This window comes from Podarcis cretensis (genome assembly GCF_951804945.1).
Source record: "Podarcis cretensis genome assembly, chromosome: 13".
Lineage (NCBI taxonomy): Eukaryota > Metazoa > Chordata > Lepidosauria > Squamata > Lacertidae > Podarcis > Podarcis cretensis.
The window spans coordinates 55,765,724-55,778,645 of record NC_137182.1 but is presented as its reverse complement, the minus strand read 5'-3'; the positions used below and the strand labels follow the sequence as shown (position 1 = coordinate 55,778,645).

The 12,922-nt window shown below is 49.0% G+C and overlaps 1 protein-coding gene across 8 annotated transcripts in view; it reads left to right on the top strand.

Annotated features, from left to right (window-relative positions):
* CAMTA2 (calmodulin binding transcription activator 2) overlaps positions 1 to 12,922 on the top strand; it is a 65,475-nt gene that overhangs the window by 40,185 nt on the left and 12,368 nt on the right. For all 8 annotated transcript variants that reach the window (XM_079951726.1, XM_079951727.1, XM_079951730.1 and 5 more), the window contains 5 exons: positions 6,421 to 6,599; positions 7,406 to 7,484; positions 9,565 to 9,859; positions 11,466 to 11,821; positions 12,652 to 12,839. In XM_079951726.1, coding sequence (XP_079807852.1) covers positions 6,421 to 6,599; positions 7,406 to 7,484; positions 9,565 to 9,859; positions 11,466 to 11,821; positions 12,652 to 12,839 — 1,097 coding nt within the window. The remainder of the gene's footprint in view (positions 1 to 6,420; positions 6,600 to 7,405; positions 7,485 to 9,564; positions 9,860 to 11,465; positions 11,822 to 12,651; positions 12,840 to 12,922) is intronic.

Genomic DNA, 12,922 nt, shown 5'->3' with positions numbered 1-12,922 from the left:
TCCTGCAGGATCTTGACCCCACCCTGCTCCCTGCCCCACTGCTCATTTCACTGACCTCAGCCCCAGAGGGCACCCCTGGTCCCAGAAGGACAGATAGAAGAAAGTCCTTCTTCATTCAGGGCATAGTTAACCTGCGGAACTCCCTGCCACAGTGATGGCCACCAACATGGATGGCTTTGAAAAGAGGATTGGACCAATTTGTGGAGCAGGATAAGGCACTTGAAGGCTTCCAGCCACAATGGCGATGCTCTCTGACCCCCGCCCCCCCCGGTCGGAGGCAGCAGTTGCTGGGAATCGCAGGAAGGGAGAGTCGCTCTTGTGTTCGAATCCTGATCACTGGTTTCCAATAACGTACCAAGAAAAACACACACCAAGAACTCTGGCCAATATAAGTTTCAATAGTGGGAGTGGCCGCTACTCACAAATCAATAGTCAGTTGTAGGAAAAACTAACCCATTGACAGGACCCTGTTTCGATGTATTCACTTTCGTCAGCAAATTTTTAAGGGGTCGTGTAAGTCTGAAGAATTTGTATAAATACATCCTGTTATTTTCTACTTTTCTCGGAGATGACAACTAAGTGTGGGTAGATCAACGTGTATCTTGAGCTTTTCTATTTATACAATTGACTATTGATTTGCAAGTAGGGACCACTCCCACTATTGAAACTTATATCGATCAGAGTTCTTGGTGTGCTTTTTTCTTGGTATATTTAATAACAAGAACTCCGACTTATTTAACATTGGTTTCCCATAATGGGCATCCGTTTGGCCTCTGTGAGGACAGCATCCTGGACCAGGTGGGTCCTCGTTGGCTGGATCCTGCAGCCAGGCTCTTCTGCCGCCCTTAAGGAACCTCCAGCTCCATTGGCAATATATCTCGTTTCCTAGGTTGCCAGGGGTTATTTTGCCCCTGGGAGAGGCTAATGGCTAAATGGGACATGGGCAGGATCCGGCCAAGCTCTCCATATGTCCTTAAGGATGGTGTGTTTCTTTAAAATTTAAATTCTTTATGGATTAAAAATTTACATACCTATACAAACGTTATATGCTATCTCTTTACATGTGAAGAAAAAGAAAATTACATAGAGGAATAGAAAATTTCTAAAGGAACCAAAAAGAGGGGGAAAATTACAATGCAAGTGAAACTCAAAAAATTAGAATATCGTGGGAAAGTTTGTTTATTTCAGTAATTCAACTTAAAAGGTGAAACTAACATATGAGATCGACTCATGACACGCAAAGCGAGATATGTCAAGCCTTTATTTGTTATAACTGTGACGATCTGATGAATCTGAGAGATTTGGGTGGGTAGTTTTTATAAAAAGAACCCCCCCCCCAAAAAAAAAAACAGTTTAAAACTGAGGACAGCCAGAGGACGCTTGCAGCTCGCAGTCGGGCCCTTCGGACATTTTGGGGTGGGATGGGGGCCAGCCTGGGTTTTGCGCTCCCCCCCCCACTCGATCTTGCATCCTTTTCTCTTTGGCGGACAACGCGCCTAAATTTAGCCCCTTCTCTGGCGTCAGCGCTCAGGTTACAGTGGGATTGGCACCTAGGTGGCCAGCCGGGCTATTCTTGGCTCTCTTGGGGCGGAAAGATAAGGCCCAGGCATCGTCTGTCCGTCTGTGGGGATTAGGGACAGGGTTGGGGGGGCGGAGAGAATGGGCTGGGAATTCTTTCCATTGAGATCAGCAGGGGGTGGGTGGGTGCTGTTGTCTGATATGTGTGTGTGTGTGTGTGTGTGTTCTTGGATACCCCATAAGGGAAAAGGGGCAGATTTATTTTGTTTACAACACCGTCCCCGCTTCCAGTGGCAGGGAGTTCCACTGGCTATGCCCCCTTCCTTTCATCTGCCCCAAATCTTCCTACATTCAGCTTCATTTGCATTTCCACCCGTTTTATGTGGTGCTGAGAGATTTCTCTATCCAATCTCCGCATGCCGGGCATAGTTTTACAAACTTCGATCACTTTGCCTCTTATTCACCTTCTCTCTAAACTAAAAAAAAAATCCCAATGCTTTGTAGGCGGGTCACTCCCATCCCCTTGAATATTCTGGTTGTCCATCCCTGAAACTTTTCCAAATCTTAATTCTGTTCCAAATCTTAATTCTGTTAACTTCTCAATTTCCTCCTTTCCTATTGGTGATAGATTTCTTGCTAATAATTTGGTTTTATTGATATTCAGTTAAAATCCAGAAACCTTTCCATATTCTTGAATGATTTCCAGCACTTTAGTAAGACTCTCTTTCGGATCCTTAGTTGTTATAATAAAATTGCCCTCAAATGCCCTCAGTTTATAACTACTACTTCCCAGCTTTATCCCTTTAATATTTTCCCCCTCTCTGATTTGTTTATTTAGTTTCCATTGTTAAGATCAATATTAACGAAGAGAGCGGACCGCCCTGCCTCCCCCCCTTGTTAATTTTGCATTCCTGAGTTATATTCCTATTTATTATAATTTTAGCTTTTTGTTTGGTATATATCTCGCTTGAATACCTTTACAATATTGATCTCCAAATTCCATCTCTTGCGACATACCTTTCACAAACTTCCAGGACACGTCGTCAAAGGCTTTCTCCGCATCCACTGCTTATCTATTCTTAAACCCAGGTATTCCAGCCTTTTCCAAATCTATTAAAACACAGACGGTGAGAACAGAGCCTGCCAGATGTCAAAGAGAACTACCAGACTTTTAGAAGACATCTGAAGGCAGCCCTGTTTAGGGAAGCTTTTAATGTTCGATGTATTACAGTGTTTTAATATTTTGTTGGAAGCCGCCCGGAGTGGCTGGGGAAGCCCAGCCAGATGGGTGGGGTATAAATAATAAATTATTATTATTATTATTATTATTATTATTATTATTATTATTATTATTATTATTGCCCCCAAACCCCTAATGATTGTTCCCAGTGGCTTCCTGTAGGTATTCAATAGCATTGAGGGTAGCTTTGTGCTGGTGGGGTATAAATAATAAATTATTATTATTATTATTATTATTATTATTATTATTATTATTATTAAAAGGCGGCTGGCACCCAGGGCAGGAATTTGTCCAAAAGACACCCCCCCACCCATTGTTGTTGTTGTTTAGTCGTTTAGTCGTGTCCGACTCTTCGTGACCCCATGGACCAGAGAACGCCAGGCACTCCTGTCCTCCACTGCCCCCCGCAGCTTGGTCAAACTCATGCTGGTAACCTCGAAAACACTATCCAACCATCTCGTCCTCCGTCGCCCCCTTCTCCTTGTGCCCTCCATCTTTCCCAGCATCAGGGTCTTCTCCAGGGAGTCTTCTCTTCTCATGAGGTGGCCAAAGTACTGGAGCCTCAGCTTCACAATCTGTCCTTCCAGTGAGCACTCACGGCTGATTTCCTTCAGAATGGAGAGGTTGGATCTTCTTGCAGTCCATGGGACTCTCAAGAGTCTCCTCCAGCACCAGAATTCAAAAGCATCAATTCTTCGGCGATCAGCCTTCTTTATGGTCCAGCTCTCACTTCCATACATCACTACTGGGAAAACCGTGGCTTTAACTAGATGGACCTTTGTTGGCAAGGTGATGTCTCTACTTCTCAAGATGCTGTCTAGGCCTGTCATTGCCCTTCTCCCAAGAAGCAGGCGTCTTTTAATTTCGTGGCTGCTGTCACCATCTGCAGTGATCATGGAGCCCAAGAAAGTAAAATCTCTCACTGCCTCCATTTCTTCCCCTTCTATTTGCCAGGAGGTGATGGGACCAGTAGCCATGATCTTCGTTTTTTTGATGTTGAGCTTCAGACCATATTTTGCACTCTCCTCTTTCACCCTCAATAAAAGGTTCTTTAATTCCTCCTCACTTTCTGCCATCAAGGTTGTGTCATCTGCATATCTGAGGTTGTTGATATTTCTTCCGGCAATCTTAATTCCGGCTAGGGATTCATCCAGCCCAGCCTTTCGCATGATGAATTCTGCATATAAGTTAAATAAGCAGGGAGACAAAATGCAGCCTTGTCGTACTCCTTTCCCAATTTTGAACCAGTCAGTTGTTCCATATCCAGTTCTAACTGTAGCTTCTTGTCCCACATAGAGATTTCTGAGGAGACAGATGAGGTGATCAGGCACTCCCATTTCTTTAAGAACTTGCCATAGTTTGCCATGGTCGACACAGTCAAAGGCTTTTGCATAGTCAATGAAGCAGAAGTAAATGTCTTTCTGGAACTCTCTAGCTTTCTCCATAATCCAGCGCATGTTTGCAATTTGGTCTCTGGTTCCTCTGCCTCTTCTAAATCCAGCTTGCACTTCTGGGAGTTCTCGGTCCACATACTGCTTGAGCCTTCCTTGTAGAATTTTAAGCATAACCTTGCTAGCGTGAGAAATTAGTGCAATTGTGCGATAGTTGGAGCATTCTTTGGCACTGCCCTTCTTTGGGATTGGGATGTAGACTGATCTTCTCCAATCTTCTGGCCACTGCTGAGTTTTCCAAACTTGCTGGCATATTGAGTGTAGCACCTTAACAGCATCATCTTTTAAAATTTTAAATAGTTCAGCTGGAATACCATACACCCATACACCTCTCCATTTCACGAGCTTCATAGGATTTCACCTCTTTCTCCCCTCCCAGCCCAGAAAATCCCCAAATGCACTGCAAGCGGACTGCGGGGGTTGGACTAGATGATCGCTGAGGGTCCCTTCAGTTCTCTGGTTCTGTGTGCGCAGACCTCAGAAGGGCTTTTGCCCTCTGGTGGAGGGGGGCTGGTTCCCTGTGGTTTGCGGCTGGGGAGGGCCAGACTCCCCCCAATTACAGCACTTGCCAGGGCGCCCTGACCCAGAGCGCACAGGAGCGATTCTTCGAGCGCCTCGACTTGGGTTTCCCCTGGCTGGCGTCCGCGCTGGCATCCCGGCCTCGTGGGTGGCCCCCTTCTCCCACCCCCCCCCAGCCCAGCAGGCTTTGCACCCAAGGCCTCCCTCCTGGTGATAATTCGGGGGCTCTTGCGCCCTTTGCAGCTGGGCCTGCCCCCCAACCGGAAAAATTTCCCCTTGAGGGATGGGGGTCTGGGCTCTTGCCCCCGCAAATGGGATTTCTGGGGGTCTCGTGGCCCCTCTCTCCTTGTGGGGTGCCTGTAATGGGCAGTGCCATGCCTGGGGGAGGAGAGCCAGAGAGAGGGGGGGTTTGCAGGGGGGGCAGAGAAAACAGACCCAAGGAAATTCGATGCTCAGCAGCTGCCTCTCTGACATTTCATTGTGGATTTGTGACTGAGAACCTCTGTGGCCAGCCATGCCTTTGAAGCGCCGCCTGGGACTCCCAGCAAGGGCAAGAAAACCACCTGTCGGGCGGCCTCTGAAACACTCAGGGCGGGCCTTCGCCAACCGGGCGCCCCCTGAACTACAACTCCCATCAGCCCCCCCCCCCCGGTGCTCCCCAAGTCTGGAGCGTGATGATGGTTGCAGAGAGCCTTGCCTCGACGGGGTGGGAAACCCACATCCCTCCAGCTGTTAAGATCCAGCCGGATCTTCTCCTCTTTTGATTTTCTATTCCTCTTTTGATTTTATTTTTTACTTCGTATCTTTGTTATTTATTTACTTTATTTTCCTCTTTTTTGTTCCTTTAGAAATTTCCTATTCTCCTTTTCCCCAATTTTTTTTATTAGTTTTCACAATATTATAAACAAACAAACAAACACACACACAAGACAAACAAACAAAAATCATAGCCTTATTGAAAATTACAGTTATTAACTTTGTTAAATGACTTCCTCACTTCCCCTTGGTTGAATTTCATTGCTTTTAACGGTTTTCCAAATCCCAATTTTAATGAAATTTAACTTAAGCATTAACATCCTTAGATCTTCACCTTATGGAATTAAACATATTAATTCATCACTTAACATAAATAAAATCCTAAGCCCATTAAGTATCTGCAAGCTATTTTCAGTTAGTTTAACTTAACGTATTTAACTAAATAATCATTAAATTTATTCCACTCTTCCTGATACGCCTCCTCCTTCTGGTTGCGGACTCTTCTGGTTAGGTCGGCTAGCTCCGAAAAATCCATCATCTTCATCTGCCATTCTTCTATTGCTGGCAATTCTTGGGTTTCCCACTTTTTAGCTAACAAAATACGAGCAGCAGTTGTGGCATACAAAAATAATTTAACATCTTTCTTGGGCAATTCCAAACCTGTTATTCCAAGAAGAAAGGCCTCTGGTTTAGAAATTTCCTATTCTCTATGTAATTTTCTTTTCCCTCATAGGTAAAGAGATAGCATATAACGTTTGTATAGATGTGTAAACTTTTAATCGATAAAGAATTAAAAAAATAAAAATAAAGGTCCAGCTGTGCCGATGGGATTTGTAGTCCAAAAACAGCTGCTTGGTTCTGGGGGGCGGCAGAGAACGGCACCCCGGTTCTCGCCGATGCCCCAGTCTCCTGACCGACCTCCTCCTCCCCACCCAGGCTGCCCTAGACTCCTTCGAAGACCGGATCGTGGCCCTGTGCGAGAAGATGATGTCTCAGTCCTGCTGGCTGCGCTCGGAGACCCTCGTCCACCACGTCAGCTTCCGGGGGATGACCCTCCTCCACTTGGCCGCTGCCCAAGGGTACACCCGCCTCATCGAGACCCTCATCAAGTGGCGGTGAGTCTCCCTGGCCCCCGTGAGAGTGCTGCCGCTTCCCGGCAACTGAGCACTTCGAACACTGTTTTTAGGTGCTTTCTTTTTACTCCCAGCTTCCCAGAAAGTCTGTGAGTTTCAACCCCTGGCAGGGCCTCCAGGGCAGTGTGGCGCAGTGGTTAGAGTGTGAGTGGGATTAGTGTGTTGAAATGAGGCGGTTGAGTGCAGCAGGCCAAGCAGAGACCAGCAACCTGGATTCAGGAGCGTTTGCTTCCTCCAACTGCTGAGCATTGTGGCTGGTCGCCTTCGATAGCCCTCTCTTCCTCCATGGATTTGTCCAATTCTCCTGCAGCAAGGAGTTCCACAGCTGGACCTCGCACTGCGCGAATAAGTCCTTCCTCTGGTCTGCTTTCAATCCCCCAACTCTCAGCTTCACTGGATGCCCTCGAGTCACTCCATCCCTTCCATTATTCAGATGGGCAGGGTACATTATTATTATTATTATTATTATTATTATTATTATTATTATTATATCTAAGGTGCTTCCATACATTACTAGCAGACAGCAGCTTCCCAGTCCTATGCTCAGATCAGGATGTTGAAAGAGCAGCCTAGATTCTTCCCTCTGCATTTTTTGAGAGCTAGCTGTGCTCGTGGCTTTCCTGTGGCAATGAGTTCCACATGCCAATTGCATGTTGCGTGCAAAAGCACTTCCTTTGCCAGCGCAGTTCACGGGGACTGGAGGCGAGGCTGTTGCTAGCCTGACCACACACACACACACACACCCACCCCGCTCCCTCCCTGAGCCTGACCTGATTCCTTCCCCTCAGGAACCTCAATGCCCAGAGCCTTGACCTGGAGCAGGAAGTGGACCCTCTCAACGTGGACCATTTCTCCTGCACCCCCCTGGTGAGTTGACCGTTGAGATCGGAGCGGGGGGGGGGGGCTCAAGCAGCATGAACCTGAAGATACCCACTCACCCTGGAAAACAGCATCTCTGCAATCCCACTTCTCATGGAATCAAAAAGTTGGAAGGGACCCCCAAAGGTCATCTGGCCCAACCCGCTGTGACGTGTCATCTGTTCCAGATGCGAAATCTCACTTAAGGCCTTTCCTCCCTCGCCATCTCCCTCCAGCCTTCCTGTGGCTGGAGTGCAGGTGGAGTTTGGGGTCCACAGGAATGTGTTTGTTTGTTTTTAATTATTATTATTATTATTACCATTGAAATACAACACATAAAAGGCGGGTTTTTTAAAAGTGAAATAACAGTGTATTATCATTATCATCAGGGGACGCAGGTGGCGCTGTGGGTAAAACCTCAGTGCCTAGGACTTGCCGATCGCATGGTCGGCGGTTCGAATCCCCACGGCGGAGTGAACTCCCATCATTCAGTCCCAGCTCCTGCCCACCTAGCAGTTCGAAAGTGCAAGTAGATAAATAGGTACCGCTTTCTAGCGGGAAGGTAAACGGCGTTTCCGTGCGCTGCGCTGGTGCTGGCTCACCAGAGCATCTCCGTCACGCTGACCACGTGACCCGGAAGTGTCTTCGGACAGCACTGGCCCCTGGCCTCTTAATTGAGATGGGTGCACAACCCTAGAGTCGGACACGACTGGCCCGTGCGGGCAGGGGTACCTTTACCTTTATCATTATCGTCATCATCATTATTAAAATACAACACATAAAAGGGGTGGGGGGATTAGTGAAAGAACAGCTTTTGTTATTATCATTTAAATACAACATGTTAAAAGTGGTTTTTTTTAATAAAAAAGATAAAAAGAAAGAGAATAAATAGTACAGGGATGTCCAATCGGTTGGTTGCGGGGTGTGCCTGGTTGATCCCTGATCGATGCCCCCCTAAAAAGATCAACAGCTTTGGCTGATCCTCCCCAAAATAAGCTCAACAACTTTAGGTGATCCAATGGGTGGATCACTGCCAGTGATCTACGCGGGTTTTTTTATAGTGGGAGTAGATCCCAGTCTCTTGGAAGCTGGACATGCTATAACAATTGCTAACAATTACAATTTTCAACCTGCCGTGTTTTGCGTAAATGAGTTCCAAATTTACAACAAAATTTGCCGAGGCTTCACCTGTAAGCAATCCGCTCGCAGGTGGGTCTCGATTTGGCATAGCTGTCAACGTTTTCCTTTTTTTAAAAGGGAAATTTCCCTTATTCCGAATTGGATTCCTCTCGAGTAAAGGGAAAAGTTGACAGCTATGGATTTGGGCCGGGGCAGCAAGGACAAACTCCCTGCTCCCGCTAAGAGCCGCTGCCCAGTTCCTGCCCCGTGGGCTTTCCTCCAAGAGGGCCAGGAACTTGCTTTTTGAAACCAACGACAGCTCTGCCCTGTGCCCTGCCCTCATATATATATATATATATATATATATATATATATATATATATTAATAGATTTCCCACAATAGTAACAAAAACCACAAAGCAGAATGACACACAAAAACAGAAAAAAGAAAAATACATCAATGAACGAAAGAGGGGAAAAAGGAACAATAAACAGATAAACAATAACAACAAACTTAATTCTTTACAAATCCAACCTTTTAAACATCTTGGTTGACTTCACCTAGTCCCTCCCTTATGAGTTTCCTTGTAGTTGAAAGAAACAGCTTTCCAATGTCATTATTGAACTAAAACAATTTCCAATTATAGCCCATCTTATTCACATTTCTTAATATTCTAAATCCCATTTATTTAATTATAACTTAGTTTAATCCTAGGCCTAGTAATTTCTAATTTTCTATATTGCAATATTTATTCAAATGGTCCTTAAATTTCCTCCAGTGCTCTAGAAACTCCTCTTCTCTCTGGTCGCGGATTCTTCCAGTCAGGTCAGCTAGCTCCGAAAAGTCCATCCTCTTCATCAGTGCCCCTGCCCTCTTGGGTGCCACCTAATGCCACCCATGCATGCAAGTTGCACCCGTGCTCACCCTCTTAATTCCACCCCGTGTTTTCCCCCACCTCTCTTCCGCTAGATGTGGGCCTGCGCCCTGGGCCACATAGAAGCCGCGCAGCTCCTCTACCGGTGGAACAGCAACGCCCTCGCCATCCCTGACTCCTTAGGCCGCCTCCCGCTCACCGTGGCTCGCTCCCGGGGCCACGTCAAGCTGGCCACGTGCCTGGAGGAACTGCAGCGCCAGGAGGAGCGCCTGGAACCACAGCCGGCCACGGAGCCGCTCCTGGACGTCTCCGGGGGTCCCGCGAAGGCCGGCAGTTGCCCACGCAGGCCGGCAGAAGCCCTGTCCCCGCTCTCAGCCAGTCCAGACACAGGTAGGCGCAGGGGCCGGCTGCCCTCTTTTCCCCAAAAAACTACGTTTCACGTTCAGTGGGCTGAAAAAGGCCTTCTGTCACCTTAGGGGGCTTTTTGGTTTAGAGCAGTGTTTCCCAAGGTGGGACGTGGGTGGCGCTGTGGGTTAAACCACTGAGCCTAGGGCTTGCTGATCGGAAGGTCGGCGGTTCGAATCCCCGCAACAGGGTGAGCTCCCATTGCTCGGTCCCTGCTCCTGCCAACCTAGCAGTTTGAAAGCACCTCAAAGTGCAAGTAGATAAATAGGTACCACTCCGGCGGGAAGGTAAACAGCGTTTCCGTGTGCTGCTCTGGTTCGCCAGAAGCGGCTTGGTCATGCTGGCCACCTGGCCCAGAAGCTGTACGCCGGCTCCCTCGGCCAATAAAGCGAGATGAGCGCCACAACCCCAGAGTCATCCGCGACTGAACCTAATGGTCAGGGGTCCCTTTACCTTTAGTGTTTTCCAAACTTGGGTCTCTGGCTGTTTTTGGCCTACAACTCCCATTATCCCTAGCTAGCAAGACTGTTGGTCAGGGATGATGGGAGTTGCAGTCCCAAAACAGCCAGAGACCCAAGTTTGGGAAACACTGGTTTAAAGGGAAAGCAAATAAAGGGGGAACACGACAGGGGATTATAAACATATGCCTGTTTTGGATGGAAAGTAGTTTTCCTCCCTCTCTCCCTCGGAAATCCAAGGGAAGCTGAATGTTGGGAGATGATATAGAAACCTAGAACTGGATAGTACATTGGCTTCCAGGATGAGCACAATTCAAAGTGCTGGTGTTGACCTTTAAAGCCCTAAACGGCCTCAAAAGCCCAGTAGACCTGAAGGAGCGTCTCCACCCCATCGTTCAGCCCGGACACTGAGGTCCAGCTCCGAGGGCCTTCTGGCGGTTCCCTCCCTACGATAAGTGAGGTCACAGGGAACCAGGCAGAGGGCCTTCTCGGTGGTGGCGCCCACCCTGTGGAACACCGTCTCACCAGATGTCAAGGAAATAAACAACTTTCTGACTTTCAGAAGATATCTGAAGGCAGCCCCGTTCAGGGACGTTTTTCATGTTTGATGTATTACTGTGCTTTTAATATTCTGCTGTGAGCCGCCCAGAGAGTCTGGGGAAACTTAGCCAGATGGGTGGGGTATAAATCATAAATTATTATTATTTATAGTGTTGGAAGGGTCCCCGAGGGCCATGTAGTCCAACCCCCTGCGACGCAGGGATTTGAGGAAGATTTATTTGTTTTATTTCATCAAAGTTGCACCCTGTTTGATTTTATTTTTTAAAAAAAAATTGCAACACCTCAAGGCAGCTTATGAAAAACGATGAAACCGTAGAGCTATTGGGAAGAAAGAGGAAAAGCAGAAAGTTAAACTGGAAAACATGACAGGCCCAACACAGATTGAGACTCCCGTCTGCGGATCAGACCCAACGGACCACGTGGTCCTCCGTGTTCCCACGGTGGCCAAGCAGGTGCCTCCGTGGGGAACCCAGCAGGCAGGATTCGAACACAAGAGCCGTCCTCTCCCTCTCTGGGGGGCTGGGAGCCAGGATGGCGTGACCCTTCTCTCACGCCTCCCCTTCCTTCCGCAGGGCTGAGCACCGCCAGCGGGGTCTCGTCCCCCTCCGAGCTCTCCGAGGGCTCCGTCTCCATCACCTCGGCCTACTCCAGCGGATCGGCTCTGCGGGAATCCCCCGCCTACAGCCCCGAAGCCGAGGGCGCCATGGATGTCTGCCAGGCCCCGGTCCCCGAGAGCATCGCCGGCTGGTACCTGCGGGAGAGCCCCAGCCCAGCCCATGCCCTGCCCCACGCCGCCCCCTTCTTCATGGACTACGACGAGGTGGGGGCCCACGCGGGAGCCCCCGAACCAGACCTGGAGCCGGAGCTGCTGGGCTACGGCGAGAACGCCGAGAACGAGGAGTACCTGCCGGCCACGGACGTCCTGCAGGTGCACACCTTGGGGCCATAGAGCAGGGAGGGGGTTCCCCAAAGGTCATCCAGTCCAACCCCCCCCCCCCCCGGCCACACAGAAATCACAGCCGTCCAATCGCGGCTTTAGAAGCCCCAATCTTCTGTTTATTATTACGATCGTTATTTGGAGTCCACCACCTCCTGTGGTCCCGTCGGGTTGGAAGGGATCTCTGAGGGTCATCCAGTCCAACCCCGCTTGCGATACAGGAATTGCAACCAAATGATTCCTCGCAGATGGCCACCCTGCTTTTAAAAAACCCGTGAAGAAGGGTCTGCCTCCTTCTGAGGTCATCCGTTCCACCACTGAACAGTCAACTGTTCAGGGTCCAGGGTCCTTGTCTCTTCTCACCAGAGAGGCAGTGGTGGTGTAGTGGTTAGTGCCGGGCTAGGACCTGGGTTCAAATCCTCCCCTCTGCCATGAAGCTCGCTGGGGTGACTTCGGGGGCCAACCGGTGCCTCTCTCGGCTGACCTCGCAGGGTTGTTGCGGGGATTCACTGAGGACTAGGGGGAGACCAGGGTTCGAATCCCACACACACAACTCGGTGGCCGTGAAGCTCACTGGGTGCGGCACGCTAAACTAGAATTGCAGAGTTGGGACCCCCAAAGTCATCTAGTCCAACCCCCGGCAGTGCAGGAATACGATCCTCGCAGGGTTGTTGTGGCGGGGATGAAATGAAGAAGGGGGAAATAATGCTCATGTCGCCTTGAGCTGCTTGGAGAAAATCATGGGATAGGGATGCAGTAAATGTACCATAAAGGGTATCCTGGCACCAACGGCCTCTTTCTCTTCTCCGGCCCCCGGCCAGGTGGACATGATCACTTTGGCCAAGCAGATCATCGAGGCGACGCCTGAGCGCATCAAGCAGGAGGACTTCAGCTCCTCTGAAGCGCCCCTGCGAGAGCGCCCGGGGAACCTGGGGCTGAACGAGACCATGAGCTGGCTCGCCAGCTACCTGGAGAATGTGGACCAACTGCCCAACTTCTCCCAGCGAAGGTAAGCGTCTCCCTTCCTCCTAAGCGGGTGGGCACGGTGGGCTTCTCCTCTCCCAGGCATTGCAGATCCCCCACCTTCAGGTG